The sequence below is a fragment of the Protopterus annectens genome, chromosome 10.part0 (assembly GCF_019279795.1).
Source record: "Protopterus annectens isolate FY-2018-M chromosome 10.part0, PAN1.0, whole genome shotgun sequence".
NCBI lineage: Eukaryota > Metazoa > Chordata > Ceratodontiformes > Protopteridae > Protopterus > Protopterus annectens.
In genome coordinates this window covers 1358809464-1358830563 of record NC_056744.1, presented here as the reverse complement: position 1 = coordinate 1358830563, position 21100 = coordinate 1358809464, and the positions used below count along the sequence as shown (strand labels likewise).

Genomic DNA, 21100 nt, shown 5'->3' with positions numbered 1-21100 from the left:
CACATTAATTCACAAAGTCATTTAATCAGTGTGAAAATGTACATCCATTGCTGTGTTCTAGAACTTCTTTGCATACTATTACAAGCAAAAATCACATTTTCCTCTCTGTTACTGTACTCCCAAAATCTTATTGCTATGGTATTATGCTTATAACAGTTTTGGTTGGAAAAGACGATGGTACAAATTACATGATAAATAACAGTGCAGTTTATGTTCAACTGCTGTATCTCATTTAGATGGATTTTCAAGCTGAATAGAAAACTTACTTCACAGTTTTGAAATTACAGCTTGAGTCTTACAAATAAACCAATTACAGTTTGGAACCCAGTTCCCCTAGTTAGAATTAAACAGCAACAGAATCCTTGCTGACCTAGACTTATGCACAAGACACCTTAGGAAACTATTTTTCCAAACGTTCAGTAACACAAAATACATACATTTACTTTAAACACTCTTATTATCAATGCATTCTTTTGATACTCTCGATGCTGAAATTCAAGAAAAAAAACACTTACTTACAAGTTCTCAGAAGTGTAAATAATGTTTGAAAACTTATCAGTATGGCAACATATAAGATTACTAAATCACATCGTGATAAACAACATTCACTCATTCTTGCACAACACTCAACGTCAAGGACCCTTTTCAGGCAGGCCAGTTACAATTTCAGAAACATTTACAAAAGGATCACAAGACAACTTGTGAAAGAAAAACAAAAAGGAACTAAAAGCTTATATTAACTTGTGACTAACAAAGTAAATATAATAAAAACAAATACATATATGTATATTGGGGAAGTGTCAATGCCTGAGAACTTTAAATTTGGCAAATGACAGCTTCTTGTTTCATGCACCGTCACCATAGGTAAGTGCAACTCTCTATAAGTGCCATGTACATAAAACAAGCATGTAAGTATATTTTTTGGGTTCCTATGCAAGCTTTGATCATTCGACACTGATCAGAGTTCCTCTTTGCCCTTCTCCACCACAACCTTTTCCAGAGGTTCGCCATGTGATAGATCAGGGCTAACTGCTCTAACTTTGAGGTGCCAGAGGGGGCACTGGAGCCTTCTGGTTGCAGATTCCTACCAGTTGTCACCCCTTTTCACAGCTGTGATCATCATCACCAAAGCTTGTAATAGGTAGGTCACATGCATGACCCCACTCACTCCCATCCTGCATCAGGCACACAGATAATGGCATAATGACTCTTCACCCCCCCCCCCCCCATTCTTAACTTCTCTACTGCCCAGGACACTAGACGAACTTAGGAATTCTGGGTCATGGTCAAGACCTTATAACCATGGAGCTGACAGCATTTAAGTATACTTGAAATAACAAGCAAGCCTAGTGTTTTGGAAAAAAAATCTGTAAACATAATACTTCCTTAAAGTAGTCCACATTTATAAAAGACTGCAAAATAAATTAAACTACACGAATGCTGCATTTTCTATGTGTAAATATGCTCTGCTGCCCCAGCCCAGCCAAACATTACTAATGGAAAGTAAAGCAAAGTCTTAAAAGTCTTTGACTGCTGACCTGATTCACCAATGTTCAGTAATCATAAAACTACTAAAATGGGCTAGAGCAGCCATTAGAAGCTGGGGGTGGGGTGCCGCATGGGCTACCACACTGGTGACAATAGATGCTCACCTGCGGAAGGCACCAGGGTAGACTTGCACTATGAAATGCCACATATACCAATCATCCAAAGATGACGTCAGTAGGAGTATGTACATTATTCCACACCTAAGCAGCAATTTGAGTCACACTGCTACCAACAGAAAGGAGTAGAGACCTCCCTTTTCCTTACTGTAGTGCAATCTCAGAGTTGGTATATATAATTTGCAGGGGGTGTGGGGGTGCAGGGGGGCTTGTACCCTTGGAAAAACACAAACAAAGGTAGATTGTTGTGTTTTTATGTGTTTTTTGATGTTCGAGTTTTCAGAAACTCAATCATATGGTGTCAGCCATATGAATTTGAAGTTTCTGAAAACTTGATCATCTGACATAGACACATACACCACACATGCATGGGCACCCACACATGCGCACGAACATGTACATGCACACACACACATACGTGCACATAAACACACACACACACGCAAACATATACTGTTTTGTCACAGATTTAAAAAAAGTGTAACTTATACATTTCAAGAACAGGTGTTTTTATGTCAGTGATGAAGCAACTGTAACACCAGTCCTCTACAAAAAGCCAAATGTCTGATGTGTTAAGCGAATGCACAACAAAAATTAGGTCAAGGAAGTCTCTGAAAGTATGTAAAACACTTGTACATTAGCCTGATTACGTTATGGAGTCTAGCTTTGCAGAAGGATGCATGCCATGTGGTTAGCCATACTTAAGAACCTGCAATAAAGACCTTGACATGTTATCACTCCTGCATAATCCTTTTCACTTTGCCATTCAACAAGTATTTTACATGGTGTAACAAGAAAAGACAAGATCTTGGTGCCAGGATTGTGTTTTGTTTAGCTGGACGTGTAATGCAATAAAGAATACGATATTTTCCACTGAAAGAAAGATACAATCAAAGTATCACAGCCATTACGTTTTTCACCTTTCATAATCTTTAGATTGATGGAATAATGCGCAGTATTGAGCATTTCCATTGGTCAGCTTCTATGAAAATTGCTGAACTTGGCTTGTACTTAGATATTATGTTTGCAAGGGCCTGTGCTCAGTTTACAGGAGCTACTCCAGGACTGGTGTGCTCTTTCTGATCTCTGGAGAGAATCCAAACAAAATCCAAGGCATCCTTTAAAAATCAACAGAAATATAAGTATTTGTATTCACTGCACTGAACTTTTAAACTGTGTATTACTACCTACTCTTAACTGGCTTTTTTTTTTTTTTTTTACCATTTTTACTGTTTTACTGTTTGCTGTTTGAGACTGTTTTTCCTACACTTTGTATTTTCTAGTATTTGTGTATTTTACAGCATAGGGTAGATTCAGATTTGCTGAAACCTAGACTTTTGGCATTATCTGAGAACTAAAACCAGCCATCCTACATTAACAAGCTCCCCCTGCACCCTTGTGGCTGATTTGGAGATAAAACAAAGATTCAATACTGAGCACTTCCATTGGCCAGCTTGATTGAAAATTACTTAGGGTTCTCAAAGTTGCTACATAAGCCCTGTGTTTGTGCCTGTTGCAACACAGCTCCCCAGAGTATAGTAACCAGCCACTGCTCTATCATCTTTATCTGAGCAATCTGAGACATCTGTTTGTATGCAGTGCACTTTCACGCAACATCTAGTTATAGGCACAAAAGCTAAAGTAGATTTATTTTCCCTTAGAAGCTGTCCATTCTCCAACTGAGTAGTCCTTTAAATTGTGCTTAGCTGCAAATACAGCACTTCAGCTGGGCTTTCTACAGCATTTGCCACTTCAACTGAAACCTCCTAATCCCAAATAGTCTCGTACCCCTTGACAGCCCCAATAGTACAGACCCAGCATTAAGCCCCCAATTAAAACACATCCTTCCTCATTAAAGTAAGCAAATGTATATCTAGTATTATGGATGGTCAGTTCTCCTCCGTTTCTCCAACCAGCCTAATTGACATGGGTAGGGTATCCTTAGGCAGTGTAGCAATTGCCTCATGTACACAGACAACCCACTCCTCCTACACCACTCAAGCTTAATTTGTGAGTAATGCATATACACTAAGAATATGGAATCCTGGCTCTGTCATTCGCAGTATATAGTGACAATTAATAGGTTATCAGCCCACATACTACACTTCCTCACCAGAAATTTACCTAAGCACCACAGACCTCTGAAACATAAACATGCTACACTTAATACACTACCTACAGCTCTCAATACACAAAAAACCACAAGCATAAGTGTCTGACCAATCAAGCCCCTAAGGCAAAGCACATCTAAACCAAATTTATTTAGTCATAGTCGACTCCATAGTGAGACATCCAGATGTCCCACTCACCAGACTGGACAAGGAGGTTATGGTCAGCTGTCTGTTGGGTGCCAGGATCCACCAGATCTCACACACACTCAAGTCTCTCCACAACAAGTACCATTATGACGGTGTCATAGTTCATATTGGTGTCAGTGACTTGAGATGTACCTCACTGGACTGTATGAAGAGAACATGACTGACACCTCTGAATGTGTGTCTCAGTCAGGTATGTCCTCAGCCTTGAGCAGCACACTACCTTCACCTAAGATGGTACCACAATATAAACAAAAAATGATTGACATCAACAATTGGCTTAGTTTCTGGTTTCATTCTAAGAGGATCCAGTACCTGTCAACCTGGGATGACATAGTAGATAGACCACTCTACTTTGCCTGAGATGGTCTCCATCTGTCACCTCTGGAATTTTGGTTACAGGCCAATGCTCTTGCTCCCCATTGTGCCTTTTTTAGGCAAGGTCACAACAACAAAATTCCAGATGTAAAAATATCTTCAAAAACAACCTCAAGATTATGCTGCTAAATGCTAGGAGTCTAAACCTAAAACTGCATTCAGTGGAAGCAGCCCTCAGCTTAGAAGACGCTGACATCTGTCCAGTGACAGAGACTTGGTTTATGGTCGCAGAAAGCACTCCGGCCATACACAGTTATAATGCCTTCCACACATTCAGACCACAAACTGAAAGTGAAAGAACTAAAGCAGGTGGAGTAACAATATTAAAAGATAAATACACCTCTACACTTTTTAAAACAAAACGATTTCCTTGAACTAATCCAGATCCAATTGACTGTAGGTAAGACCCCTCTCCAAGTAATTGCCAGTTATAGGATCCATCCATGAACCAGGATACCCACACAGTATACTTGCATCTACTTGAATCACTCACGGTATAACCAAACACCCTAGTTTCAGGTGACTAAGTATGCATCCATACATTAGTACACGTATAATTCACCCAAACACACTTGCCCAAAGGTTCTTGGACCTAATCAACTCCCATGCCATGGATCAGTTGGTTGACATCCCCATAAGGGGCTCAAACATTCTGGATCTGGTCCTCACTAATATAGGTGAGAACTACACCATCCCATGTGTGTTGCCCTCCCTACTGAGGTCAGATCATAAATCAGTTTCATTAGGGGTAACAATATCTGCCCCCCCCCCCCATTAGCAGCAACTCAATTAAAAAACAAACCCATTACAACCTAATACATTATGGCATTAACAGCTTCACAGCCCCTGCCCTCAATGAATGCATGGACAACTATACTGGGATTTACAACGATGCCTTGTATAAGCATCTATACAAATGTACTGACTCAGCATACCTGACAGGACCAAAACAAGATCCTCAAGAAAGAACAAGCCTGCCTGGTGGACATCCGCAATTAACAGTTTATACAATAAGAGAAAGTGCAGCGGTAGCGTTATCACCTCACAGCAAGAGGTTCTCCCGTTCGATTCTCGGCTGGATCACCTTCTGTGTGGAGTCTGCATGTCCTCCCCGCGGTAGAGTGGCGTTCGAAAGACATGCATAAATGGGCGTGCCTTCGTTGAAGGTTGGGCATCGAGCTGGCACCGTAAAAATCTACTGCCAATCATTAGCGGATCGGAGTTCCGCTGTGGCGACCCCTAACCGGGAAAAGCCAAAACAACAACAACAACAACAATAAGAGAAAGAAATTGCTGTCCAAAAGCAGGAAGGAATAATATCTGAAGCAACCATCCTTGCCTTAGACAAGCAAATAAGACACCTCATAAGGCATTCTAAAGCTAAATCACAAATCCAAGTTAACTTCCTTCACCAAAGATAACCAAAAGGCCTTCATTAGGGGTCTATATTACGTGATCGAACACCTAAACATCTACCACGTAATATTGAACTGCAAAATAGCAAACGCTGCTGGGAAATGTTACCGTTGGCCACAAAAAAAAAAAATTTATTTCGCAGCGAAACTAAGTGAGGGGCTTCAACCCCACCCCCCCACACATCCCCTAACTAAATATACCAACTCCGAGATCGCTCCACAGTGAAGAAAATTGCAAAATCTAGCAAAAAGCCAAGGGAAATCTTTCCCTGCATTAAACTGGCCATTCGCTGTTTTTTGCTTTCGATATTACATGGTCGATGATTAAGTGTTCGATCACCTAATCATTCGATCACGGACCCTTCTTTAGCTAGGTCAGAAACCTTAAAGGAACAACCCAGATCTGTGCATACCTGGTTGTTAATGGCACCACATATACTGAACCCCCCAGGAATAGCCAACCTGCTAGCTGACAGGTTCAGTGAAAACTTCTATCCCCTGTCCCTGCCAAATATCCTCCAAATCATCCACACCACCTGCCCTCCACCTAGTATCTCCAAGGAGCAGGTCGTTAATGCTCTCTCCAAAGCCAAAAACACAGCCTCTAAGGGACCTGATAATATCCCAGGCTGTGTTTTAAATGTATTAAAACAGGAACTAGCTGCACTGCTGGGTACTCATTTTAATCACAGTCTAAGCACTGGTTTTGTACCTGCTGAATAGAAAACAGCAACCATCATCCTGTTACTTAAAGGACGCGCCTTGACTGACCCTGGGAACTATAGACGCACAAGCCTGACCAACCTAATCTACAAGGCTATGGAAAGAATAATCATGGACCTTATCAACAAAGACACAGGATATCTCCAAATGCTCGACCCAACCCAGTGTGGCTTCATTAAAAGGGAGATCCTGCCTCTTAAACTTGGGGGACTTCTTTGAGACAGTCACCAAAGCCCTGGATGAAGGCAAATCCATGCATACAGCCTACCTGGCCCTGGCCAGACACTTATTCTTCAAGCTTAATGAATTTGTTAACGATGCATGATACTGAATCGATTTATGAGTAACTATTCTACATAATATTATCTTTAATATTAACTATCAGTTGTATCTAAATTGTATAATGCATCTTGGAGCTTTTCTCCCGGGGCCTCCAGTGAAAATGGGTCAATTCGGCCCAGTGGACTTCCCCGGTAATCAAACTGCAAATAAATAAATATTCCCCACTCAGGCATAATTTTTGAGACCAACCAGCATACTGTCAGGTGGGTTATAAACTGGCTCATGGATAGAACTCACACAGCCAAAATAGGTGACTACCTCTACCAGCAGACCTGTAACCGGTAGTGTTCTACAGGGATCGGTGCTGGTGCCCCTATTGTTTGGAATCTACTTCTCAAATGGACAGGCTAAAACAAAACAAAAGGCCAATGACTGACAAAGTCTGGTGATGATGGCAAACTGGGTGCAGTCAGAGTCCCCAAACAATTTCAACATCCTACAAGAGGGACTTACAGAGACAAACAACAACTGCCAAAGTCATGGGCTAAAACTCAAAGCAAAAAAATCCATCATCATCCCCTTCATGCATGCAATGGAACCTTCCACCCTTCTCACTTGCAGGATGCCTAATACTAACTCCAGGATCTGTAAGCTATCCTTTATCTTTATTCTTTACCTTTATCTTCTTGTTACTTTGCCCCCAACTCAAACTACTACATCTGAGAATATTACTAGGCAACCTCTCCCAATGTCCACGCAGACCTCTGTTCTTATCTCCAATTTTCAGTCCTCTTACCTACTCACTGTTTCCTCCTCCATCGTGAATCCCTGACCACTACAGCTGAACTCAGCTTGTCATTCAAGCTGTACATCCTACACTTCTTTTACCAGAAAAAGAAAGGATTCCTCAATATTATATGACAACGTTCAAAACCCTTGAACACTAATACAAGTTAATTGTTAAGGAAGCAAAAATCAGTTACTTTATAGCTAAGCAGTAAAGAATGGCATCCAAATCCTGTCCTTTTTGAAGGTGACCAAAGAAATGACATACTTTGAAAAAAAAAAATCAAAACAAGTCTATCTATTTCCTGGGCAACCCTTTACTACAGAAATTCAGGTCACTAATGAGTACCCCCAATACTTACCAATCATAACACATCGACACCAAACCACTTCAACACATACATTCTTTCACCATCACAAAATATATTCTTCTCCTTCTATTTCCAGGCAGCATACTCCCAAACTGTTAGAGAAAATGTCTAACTGACTCCTGTGTAGTTAGATGGACTGCAAACTGGTTGAGTGATAGAACCTATGTAATGAGAGTGGCAGGTACGTCCTCAGTGAACATAAAGGTGACCCAGCAGTATTCCACCAGGCTTTGTGCTGACCTGCTACTCGGCATCTACTTTACAGATCTCCAAATTGCAAATGACGAACTCTGGAAAACCACACCTGCAGATGACTGCACACATGGTGTCGTTCTCGAGTACCTGTCTAACATGCAGAAATAATTGGCAGAAGATTCATTTGGTAGAATCATATTTAGCTGCATGTATGCAGTGGCTGAATTTTGAGAAGTTGTTTCATTAGCCGATTGTTTTACAGAATGAGAGATAATGTTCCTGATGTTTTTCACTGTGTTTTATAAAGTCAGTGATGATCTTGTTAGTTTGTAAGGATTATAAATCAGTAAATAATGTTGGTGCAGAATACTGTGATCATTGTTTTGTGTGAGAAATCACTGCTGGTGTGATGCATAGATGCGTGCAGGGATTCCATTGTCTTCAGAAATTTCTCTGAATTGGCATGACTATTGAATAGTTCAGAGAAGGTGAGGAGAGCTTGACCCCCACGTTGAGGGTGTGGGGGACTTGCCCCTTGAAAAAATCATTTACAGTGTTATTCCCCTCAACCTCAGTGTGTGTGTGTGTTTCAGGCATCTTTGTATTTATCTTATAGTAGAACTAAAGCATTTAGTTTAGTTTTAGACTAAATGTGATTCCATCAAACATGATTCCAACTATTTTTTCTCTACCAAATGTAATTGTACCACTTGTACCCATGACTAAAAGTAATAGTGTACTAGGCATATCAATAAAACTGCAGAGATTCTTATGATAACTACATGGGTATGTACATACTTCTGGTATGATAGGTCTATTGCTCCTAGAAAAAGGAGGTAATGGTCTAAGGGTGAGTACAGCTGTAAATGGCCACAGGAACTTGTTGCCTTGTATTTTCTATAATCCTGTGAACTGTAAGGCAATGAACTCCTTTTGCTGAAGTGCAATAACTAATTTTTTTAATAACACTAATAATTAATATGCAATTAATACTGTAGAAGGCTTTGTTCTTCACACCATCATTATAACATAACATTAAACTGAATATGTTTAAAAAAGTGAGCAATGCAAGCTGCTGAAAAAGAGTTCACCAACTTGTAAGACTGACTAACACCAAGCTGAACAAGCTGTTTAGATGATTTCATTGTGTCATGGAAAACATAGATGATTTCATTGTGTCATGGAAAACAATCAAAAAATCAAATGACACACAAAAATAAGCATGAACATTAATTAACTCCTCAATGTCCTCCCAATTACCTTCATCCTGCTCTGGGTACAAAGTGGCATCCATTCCCAGCCATGACTTTCAGTAAACTATACACGCCAAAGCATTCGCTGTTCTAACAGGTCTCCTGAAAAATACACCTAAACATTAGAAACAACCATGAACCAGAAGCTTGGACTGGGTGTTATAATGCCCAATTATTCTCACTCTCTCTTCTTTCTTTTTTCCTTCTCTCTTTTTTCTCTCTGTTAAAATCTAGCTTGAGCCTCCTTATACAATTCCTGTTCTAAACTACTCCCTTCACCTGCTTGGGAACTAAATGGTACTGCTGGTTCAGATTGCTTTTTCTATGAACATTCTTACACCCTCCTTCCCAACATTCTTACACCCTCCTTCCCAACATTCTTACACCCTCCTTCCCCAAGATCATAAACTGTTAAGATGCTGCACCTCTAACCTAACCTTCTAATGGTATTTTGCACTATTTGTTTTTACACCACTCCCAACACATGACTGGGGGTAGATTAACCAATATTCGTCACTATGCCAACTCATGTGCAAAGTTTACTAGTTTAATATGAGACGGTGCCAAGAATGACTGGCTGAGCATCATGCAAAATGGTGCCAATTTGCTTCTTAAAGATTTCTATTTCCACTGAGCAGTTACACATCCAGACTCACTCTTATTCCCCCAGGCTCCACCTCTGGCAGGCTAGTTTACTGAATCCTCTCATGTTATTCCCAGAATATTCATTTTCCTGTCCTCTGCACATGGGTTGCTGCGTAGACTCCCAAACATCCTCCTTGACTAATACCAGCTAGGAAAGTTAAAATCCCTTTATATTAATTCACCTTTCCAGAAATCTGTACTCACCTCAATAGTTTTCCTGCTGTTACTGACTACACTGCCAACTCAACCCTTGCCTCCTACTCTCCGACTCCTTCTAGTCCAAAATTACTAACTATAAGGAGGCTTTATGATGATACCAATAGCTGACATATTAAGCCGCGGTGGTGCAGCAGTAGCATTGTTGCCTCACAGCAAGAGGTTCTCCTGTTCGATTCTCGGCTGGAGCGCCTTCTGTGTGGACTCTGCATGTCCTCTCTGCAGTCAAGTGGCGTTTGAAAGACATGCATAGAAAGGACGTGCCTTCGCTGAAGGTTGGGCATCAAGCTGGCAACTCGGCACCCATAAAAAAATCTACTGCCAATCATTAGCGGACCGGAGTTCCGCTGTGGCAACCCCTAACCGGGAAAAGCCGGAAGAAGAAGCTAGTACCACTGCAAACAGAATAACTCACTGAACATCAGGACTAATATAATAAATGCAACCAGTAAAATAAGAAGAAAAAAAATAAAAAATCTCTATCTGCATGTTCCTCCTTAAAAAAAAAAATCTCCATTTACAAATTTGTTTACACTTGATGGCTACCATTCAAATACAACGCACAAACCCTGTACTGTTAACCAAAACAGCACTCCCGGTACCACATATAAATGTAAGGAAGGCACAAGCATCCTGAAAGAATTAATACAGCTTTCGGACCTCGATGACCACAAATAATTAGTACAGAGGTCTAGCCAGCATTCTGACCTTGAGGAGCACAAATTGTTAGTACACAGACACATCCAGCTTAAATATCATCAGTACAACTCTGATCCAGTTCTCCAAATAGTTTCTAAAGGAACCCCTCTTTGAACGTGCTCTCGGTGCTCCAAGTGGACCCCAAGAATATATAAACAAGTCCTCATCCACAGTAATTTAAATATGTACCATGGTGCCTTCCTTGAATTCTTACCATTATCTTATACACCAAGGATTTCTTTAAACTTCCTGTAAATGATTCTAAGTATTGCTCTATCCTCATTCAAACACTATTCGGATAAAATAAGAAATCTATCTACAATTCTTCCAAGGCAGCTGTCATACTCTTTGGATCTAACACTAAACTCAAATTTTACGGCACTTTACTCTCAATAAAAATATATCAGATGTGTTTCGAATGTCAGTGCCTTCAAATACTTGGCCATCAGTTAAACTACATGTCACTGATCACAATCATATCCTTGGCATATGCAAGGCCTCTAACCGCTCGGGTCAGTAATCAACAGTGGCAGCACTGCAGAGATGCAAGTCCTGTAAATGCACCAATGCGACACTTAACTGTTAATTTTACCAAAAATGCCTGGCTAGCACTATTACATGGCACAGTACTTCCTGTCTCGTCATTTGCTACTCAGCCTTTACTACTCTGCTTGTCAGACAGGATACTGCTTCTCAATTTATGCAGTTACATCTCAGCCACTGATAAACTCACACTCTACTGCCTTCTGTACAATCCCTCCTCAGCTTTGTCCAATAAATGAATCAATCATACCAAATTGATTACTTAAGTGCTAATATCAAAGTGTTGTACAAAAAAAATGCAGGAAAAGAAATTAATGAAAAATGAAATCCACATACAAAACAGATAATATTTACATCAAAATGTAAGTTGGTTATGTGTTTTTGAAACTGAAACTGAACTGATGACCAAGAATACGTAGAATGTAAAACGGACGGATCAATGCATTACACAAAAGCACATCAGTTATATCAACAAAATCTAGATTCAAAACTAAACCAAAACAGATCATGAAATCTGTAAATAATTTTTAAACATGAATTAGTTAAACAAGAGAAAATGTATTCTTGCAATACTGCAAATACATAATGCAAAGTAAGTATTAGATAACACAAAACAGCTTACAGTGCAACAACTTTCCCTAACCATACAAGCATCTACGCCAATATCAGATTAGTGAAGCAAGCATCATTGAGACAAAGAGAATTCTATCCAAAAATTAAACCGGTTTCAATCTTGTACAAGTCAGTTTGACATTCACTAGCCTTCAATCTTTGGTACTGGACACATAATATCACTTACATTTCTAAATAGTTAAACTTCAAATCACCAATGAATACTAATCCTGGAAATTTTCCAATATTCATCCTAAGGCAAAGCCATGCAAAAAAAAAAAAAAAAAAAAAAAACAGCACGTTATGTGATAATAAATTAACAGGAAGTGAGTCAAATAAATGTCTACATTAGCTCATGTACCAATGTGACCACAAAGGATCAACAAAGTGACAGACATTACTGGACTAAAATCTATAAATGTAATTGAATTGTGGAGCTCAGACAAACCCAGGCTCTTCAGTTAAAGCAACTCCCAATTTACCCCCAAAAAACATAAGCACATTACGCTGGTTAGTATCAGAAACAACACACAAAATTATACTCACTTTTGTAACCTTATATACTTTGACATAAAATACAAATAAAGTTGACAAATTTCAGGTAGCTACTCGAGGCATTTTTGTATTACCAGAATAATGTGTAATAACACATTTGCTTCTCCTCACCGATCACATAAATAGAATACAAATCCATCAATGCTAGTTTCCTCTGATCAACACAACAAATTATTGTACCACCTTCTGCCTTCTTAAATCTGTTCTATTTAACAATAATCTGCCTTCTCATATATCGCCCACCTATGAGGAATTGCAGTCTCACTTGAATATAAACTCTGCCTTACACAGTTCCTATCCTTTCAGGCTTTGTTTCTACATCGTCCTGTTCAACCATTCTTTACACTCTCTGCTCTGACCTTCTTCTTCTTCACTACAAATTCATTTTGCGGTTCTTTGACTAGAAATGTAATCCAGTCTGAAAAACCACTTACTGCCTCCTATAGTAACCCTAACATCCATCCACTCCTACTTTCCAGTACTTGCACTCCCCCACTGACTACATCCTGCTCTGTCTATAAAACACCACCCCCTTCTATATTTAGCTTCTCTCATATAACTAATGAGGCACAAGATTCCTCAAATCCATCAAGTTTTAGGCTATCAAATGAACCTCATGCTTCCGACTTTGGACTTGAAAAGTGATCATTTCACACCGAGAAGGCCTTGGTTCTTGTTGATAAATTATCTAACGTATATTAACATGCACACCTGTTTCTGCACCTTTCAACTACAGATATTCTTTCTTCTCTGCAGTGCAGAAGATACAAATGGACAAATATATTTCTTGAGTTCAACATTCAAATAACTTCTGTTAACTGATTCTTGTAGGGAGAACAGTTGAGCCCAGAGCCCATCACTATATGTATATATATATATATATATATATATATATATATATATATATATATATATATATATATATATATATGGGTTCCATACACTAGATCGAATTTTCACTAATTTGAAATAGTGCATGGAATGCTCACTGCAGCGAAAGTGCACTTAATTGAAAGTGCACTTACCTGAAGTTCAGTACAACAAACGGGTGTTGTACTGAACTTCCGTGCAGTACTCACAGACCTTAGGGTTAGGGCACGGGTCATAGTAAGGGGATAGCCCATAGGGCTATCCCCTTACCATGACCCGTGCCCTAACCCTAAGGTCTGTGACGAGTGCAGCGCAGTGAAGGACACAGCAATGTCCTCCACTATGGTGTGATAGTCACGAACCTTAGGGTTAGGGCATGGGTTAGGGTAAGGGGATAGCTTTACTAACTATCCCCTTACCCTAACCCTGCCCTAACCCTAAGGTCCGTGACTATCGCACCACAGTGGAGGACATAGCTTGTTTTTTATGTCCTTCACTGTGCTGCGGTTTTTCAGTGAAGTGCACTTGCGCAAAAGTTCACTTTCGTTAAAATGAACTTGCGCAAAAGTTCACTTTCGTTAAAATGAACTTTCACAGAAGTGAGGCTTCCTATTACAAGTTCGAAGTAGTGAACTTTTGTTCTTGTAATAGGAATCCATATATATATATATATATATATATATATATATATATATACACACACACACACACACACACACACATACACACACGTCTACATATATATATATATATATATATATATATATATATATATATATATATATACATACACACATACACACACAGACCTGCTGGTTTTCAACTGTATGATACCATGCATGCTTTCAGTAATTATACATACATACTATGTATAATATATAAATCTGCCTACACCCAAATTTACGTTAGCTACCTTTACTGTTCATTCTCACGTCTCAAGACATGCTGTGGCATATAATAAGAATTCTATGTCACTTTAATCTATCAGTTATCCTCTCCCATGCTATATCGATAAACAGGCAGCTCCTATCCAGAGTAGTAATCAGGTAAACAATAATACACACAGTTTTCACCAGAGAAAATGATAAGTCACTTGGGACTACGTGCACATCTATATTTTAACACTTTACAAAATGTATACCCATACTAATGAAATACAATTGGATAACACACATGTAGAAATGTTATATGACTGTACATACCACATAACGGCATCTGCCTTTCTTAGTAAGGACCTTTAGCTAGGTTTTAAAACAAAGCAAAACCACTAAATAGTGCTTATGAAACTATCACTCCTATACATACATTATCCTATTAAAATGCTATTCAAAGTTTTGATATTTTGTTACTGGCAGCAGAAAATCACCCCCATTCTCTAAAGAACAATGAAATATTCCATTACATTACCAGTGGCCTACCTGACTATGATCAATCTCTCTCAGTTTTGATCTGTAAAATACTGGAAGAACAGCATTCTAAGAACTAAATTCTAAGAATCACAACTTAGAACCTTCCAAATTAATTAAAAAATAGGACTCCAAAGACCAATATATCCATGTGTTGTAACTCTTACTCATTACACCCAACTAAAAAAGGCAATACTCGAAGTTTTTAAACTGTTAAAGCATTTCCATTAAGAAACAGTACATGAGAATGGGGGTGATTTTCTGCTGCTGCTATCCCCTTAAGACTGGAGCTCTATGTGACTTGAAATGAAAGAGTATTAAGCTTCAAAAACTAACTATTACTAGGAGATAAAAAGTTGCAGCTGGAGCATAGGACTTTAGGAAGCATAGTCCAGAAAATATATGCAGCTAAAACAGCCTCAAAATAAAACACAAGTAGCTGCAAGGAATTCAAATGAAAACACAACTTCCAAAACCTTCAGCAAAAAGAACAGTGTTTAAGATAAAGCCTCATAAGCCTCATAATCATGAAAATATAAATAAACATAACTTACTGTAAGAAACGTACAATGTTCTGATTCACTTATATGGAGAGCAGCAGACTTAACATACAATTTTAACACTACAGATTATCAAGAATATGTTTTCAATCAGATATAATATTGCCAACTTAAAAATGAGTTTTTGCTTTCCTTAATCCAATCACCTACAATAATTATAAAAAACTTGATCCTTCTTAAAACTATAGTTTGTACTAATCACCTAAAAATAATTTGTTCTTGAGGTGTCTTAAAACTATACATTTTCTCTATCAGTTTTGCATATTTAAACAGGCAGCAAAATTACACATTTTGTACCAATCACCTGAAAAACGTTTTCTTGATGTATTTTACAGTCATGTGTTTTTCTATCAGCTTTGCTCATTTAACAAGCAGTAACAGCAAGTCGTGCCACTACTTGAAAGCACACACACTGATAAAATCTTCATTTACAAGTAACCTACAGCTCAACCACCTTTAATGCAAAATAAACACACTAAGCAACCACAGCTTAGACCCCAAATAGCACAAAAACACTCCCCAGCATTAATACTATCAAACACATAGTGCAGTGATGACGAACCTTTTAGGCTCAGCATGTCAAAAATTTGGAAAATGTCTATCTTGACTCTGCTGGCATGCCCCCCCCCCCCCCCCAAACAAACGAGAAACAATTCTTTACATATTCATTTATTTAAAACATACAGTCCAATCATATGTGCTGCTGTGTATTATACAAGTAAAAGAAAAATCAGTGACTTACAATAGAGAAAACGATATGTGCACTGATAACTGGGCTTAAAATAGTACACAAAAAAATTACCCTACTTTTAACAGTAATTTTGAACTGAAAAAAATATGGAACACATTGCATTTGATTTAATTAACATGAATTAATATCTTTTTTTGTTGCTGAGTTTTAATAAACAAGTGCAGGGTTACATATTTACTGTATTTTTGCGCATTCAGTTTCTTTGGTAACATGGGTGTTGGTGTTACACAAAATGTTGCGGTGTGTCACCTTTGACACGCATGTCATAAGGTTTGCTGTCACTGACATAGTGTATTCATAACTGTGCATGATGTTGCTTGTGTCTGTACACTTTCCCCCCAAAGTTTTCCGGTGTCTTTAAAAAAAATCAAAACCTGTCCACATACACCAAATCTAGGCTTGCCAACTACGGCTCATAATAGTTGTACTTGACTAGTTAAATTTATCTTGTCAATGAATATACTTGCATGTAAACTATTACAATGCAAACACATTCAAAATGACATTCTAGTCATATATATATATATATATATATATATATATATATATATATATATATTTCAAAAGCTGAACTCCTGCCAGATCTCACAACTGAATCAGGTTCAAACCTCATCAGAATTAGGGACAAATCCAGAAATAATCAGGGTCACTTTTTAAAATGTTATTTTATTATCATCTTAATAGTACTAACAGTATAAATTAATATACATTTTCTGAAGTAAAAAAGTCAACATCTCTGTTATCATTATTTACTTAAGTATAACCCACCACCTTTTCTCCAAAGGTCACCAGTTTTACAATGTAAGAGGAACAGAGATAAAATTAGTCAAAAATCAAGGACAGTTGAGAGGTATGTAAGGACAAGATAATGCTAGTACATACTGCAGAATCTGAATAAAAATGCTTTGTTCCACTTACTTCTCTGTCAATGAGTTAGCTAATGTCACCCCCATGCTAATAAAAGTCCATCTAGATCAGAGTTCTAAAGCACTGAAACAAATTTTTAAAAAATAAGCAAATAAAAATTATCATAAGTAAACAGAAAAAAAATCACATACACTTTCAGAACTTATACTAAAAGCCATACGAGTTATCAGCGCCTCGTATATTTGTTCCAAAACAAACAGTTTATTAATAATCAAAAGATGCTTCATATGTACTGCACCCACCCAAAGTCACAGGCAGTTACGACGAAACTGCCCTTCCCACTTCACTTCTGTCCTTTGAAAACCCCACCCCTTCGATGCACACTCATATACAAGATTACAATAAAATATGCATTGTTACTACATCTGCTGATAGTACCATAGTGTGACAAGTAAAAACACAAAACAAAAAGTACATTAATCAAGACTATCTCTGCAATCAAGTAACATCTGAAAAAGCAAATGTGTCAGCGGCACCCAGTAACCATGGCACTTACTAGTTTAAGAGAAGCAACAGCATTATCAACAAGGAAAGAAAATCCATGCGCACGTCTTAGAAATAACATTCACAGTAGCTAGAGAAAGACCACCGTATGACAAAGATGTCCACTCATTCACAGGTAAACACTGGCAGTAGCGAAGCCACGCGCTGATCAAGACACTACATCCTAGATACCAATTAAGGAATACGAGATCACCTAGAAAACAAGGCATCAACAATATCCACAGTGTGTCACAAGCACAACCTGAGTAAGGCACCCAGACGTGAACTAGACTCCGGACAGCTGCAGCTCCTGATTAAGCAGAAGAGTGAAGACTTGCACCTTATAATCACGATATGCATTTCATAATTGAGAACCATTACTAAGTATGCAGAAGGAAGCAGCACAGTGAAAAAAAACAACCACTGCTACAGCATCATTACTCGCAGATGAGCTCTACGCAGCCCATGAACCTATTAACGGTCCAAGAGGCACACACCGCTGACCTACCTCATTGCCCTTATCATAGCTCTACCATGGTACCTTGACACTCTTTCGCAGCCAATTTCAGCGATGACAGCTAAGTACCACCACCAGCACTATAGTAAGCAAACCCTTAATCTCCCGCAATACAAATTGTATAGACCTTACTTGTCCGAACACCCCTCCACCAACCTTATACCTCTCGCGAGATCATTTGCCCTATCTATTAACTACGGTGCCACAATATGCGGACAGAACTGTGATCAGCTGACCGTGGGGAGAACTGATAGATGTAGGCCTGTTGGTTAAGGACCGTGTTTGCGGTAGGACTCTATTAAAGTTTAGTCTTGAATTGGGGACGAGTTTGACGGACGAGTATATTTCCGGTTTGTGATAATCTCGTTTAGTAAGACCCTTGATATCCAATGCTTTAGCTGTTTTGATTTGGACTGTTAAGATATTTTCTATCATTTGTCGCTGTCTTTTTTGCGAAACTTTTGAAGTTTATTTACAGCTCGTTTAGGTGGCCAGTTATCCTCCGAATCGTTTTCTTCCCCCAACGCTCTGTCGAAATCTGTCTTTGGAAGTGGATTACAATGACGCTGTTCCATTTCGGAAACTGTTTTGCACTTGCCTACTTTCCATACTTCATAACCTATAAATGTAGTGGGCTATCCGAATACAATGCATTTTGGCGTTGCGTCCAGGCTGGAGCTACGTATTTGTTTGTACAGCTTTGCAAGATGTTGTTTTTAGCGACTTTTTTCCCGACCTGGGATGGCGGAGCAGCAGCTTATGATTTTGTAGGGGAGTTTATGAAAGCAACTGTTGATTTAGCAGATTTATTAGGACTGCACCTTGTGATGTCGCGTAATGCTGGAAAAGGAGAATACAAGATTATGGTAGCTGCAATGGGATGGGCTACTGCAGAGTTGATTATGTCCCGATGCATCCCCTTGTGGGTAGGGGCACGAGGAATCGAGTTTGACTGGAAATACATTCAGATGAGCTTTGACTCTAATATTAGTTTGGTGCATTACATTGCTTTAGCTGCCTTGGTGTGGATGTTTAGTAGATACGATTTACCTAAGCATTATCGTCTTCCTGTCACACTACTACTTGGTGTCAGTGTTTATAAATCCTTTCTCATGGAATCATTCGTACAAGTATTTCTGCTGGGAAGCTGGACTGCGTTGTTGGTGAAGGCAGCAATTACATTAGTAGTGTCTCTCAGTTCTTTAGTGCTGTTTGTTAGTCTCGTCCATAGTAATTAACTGATTGGCATACTTTTACTTTACGTGCCAACTGGATTGTCTGTTATCGCATGCTTTTGATAAATCGATTTTTGGGAGTACTTTTTATTCAGCAGTTCCAAGTACTGCACAAAGAACTGTATTTATTTTCCACAGTTATAATTTACATATCTCTTCCCCTCGTAAGAGCCTTTGGGATAAATTCTAATGAATGGCCTCAGTTGAATACATTGTGGTAATCAGAAGAGAAATATGTGGTGATAATGTTGGCTAACAAAAATGCATTAATGATGATGGGTAAAGCTTCCTTGTGTATCTGCTTGTTGGCCATGGCCTTCTGTTTCCATTTGGTGCATATTGCATGTGGGCCTTCTGTTTCCATTTGGTGCATATTTCATGTGTAAAGGTAGATTGGGAACGTTTCCTATTTCTGGGGGGATGCTGTGTGGTGCAGCGTATTTTGATTCCATTCTTCCACACACCATACTAGACTGCTGTGGCTGCTTTTGAAAGCAGTGGTTACTTTACTGGAAGAGTTTGTAGTGTTAGTGCCTAGATCTGTACATTGGAGAGTTGAGGTTTGCACCGTTTGTGTATGGGAAGGCAGCAGCAATTTCTTCGTAACGGGATGCAGTTGTGCATTTGGGAGATCTGTGTAAGGTTAACTAATTTACTCCAGACGTTTTTTTTTTTTAAACAAAAGTACCCTGTGAACTTTACATTTTTTTTATTGCCCTCCTTTAGCCCTAATTTCTGCAGTAGTTTCTTGCCCCTAGATTCTGTGGCTGCAAGACCAGTGGATTTCGCATGACATCAGTATTATTTACAGGAACAGCAGCTGATATTTTAAGTGGCTGCATTGTTTGCAAGCGTATATTGATGTTTTACTTGCCTTTGTAGAAAAGGCTTCAAGTTATAACAGTATCATCTGAAAATAAAGTATATTAAAATGTTGTGTTATGCATTCTATTGCATATACACTGGTATTAACATTTTTTTTGTTTCTTGCGACCCTCTATCTTTTAAAGTCATAATAAGAGTGATGAACCTCTTTACACAGTGAAAATGATTCTAAATACCAGTCTGCTCTGGTCCCTGTTACTCTGAACCAGATTTAGCTGATTTGTTATGGAGTTGCATGTTTGTTTTAAAATAATGTGTGTCAAATCAGTTTGTTTTGAACAAATTTCAATAAAATTATTTGCAGTTGATATTTTTTTTTTTTTTTTTGCTAACATTCAGACTTTAACTGTACTGTTTGTTTTTTTAACTCAGCTGCAGTTGATATCCTTCTCACTTGCTTTTTTGATTATCCCAGAGCCTGTTTTGTGGACCCATTGGTCATTCTAGTTATCAGAAATGGTTTACTGCCATTCTGGAATTGTGCACACGCAGCAGAAAAATATTTGTTTTGCAGACACACTTGAAATTAGTATTCATTCTGCTAACTGTGGACACTTTCAGTCTTGATTCTGTGCCATAGTATTCTCCGCAGTAGAGAAATCGGTGTGGTTTAAAATAGGAAACATTTAATTTTTATAATGGTGGCGATATTGTTTTTCACTGTATTTTGATATGTGATATTTCATTGGGGGGGGGTATTCACACACAGTATTTAAAGAAATATTAGACAATACACATTACACTCAAAAATGTAAGAAAGTTGGACTAGGTGCAGACATTTATAATAAAATAATTCATATGTTAGCAAATGTTA

At 38.5% G+C, this 21100-nt stretch overlaps 2 protein-coding genes across 2 annotated transcripts in view; one reads left to right on the top strand and one right to left on the bottom strand.

Annotated features, from left to right (window-relative positions):
• ZFYVE9 (zinc finger FYVE-type containing 9) overlaps nucleotides 1-18262 on the bottom strand; it is a 1427803-nt gene extending 1409541 nt beyond the window's left edge. Inside the window, exon 1 of the mRNA XM_044086014.1 lies at nucleotides 18158-18262. The gene's annotated coding sequence lies outside the window, so the exon portion shown is untranslated. The remainder of the gene's footprint in view (nucleotides 1-18157) is intronic.
• A 462-nt stretch (nucleotides 18263-18724) lies between these two features.
• Nucleotides 18725-20594, top strand: TMEM147 (transmembrane protein 147). The gene has a single exon (XM_044086015.1). It carries the CDS (start codon nucleotides 18727-18729, stop codon nucleotides 19402-19404), a length of 678 nt encoding a protein of 225 aa, XP_043941950.1. The 5' UTR covers nucleotides 18725-18726; the 3' UTR covers nucleotides 19405-20594.
• The last annotated feature ends 506 nt before the right edge of the window (nucleotides 20595-21100 follow it).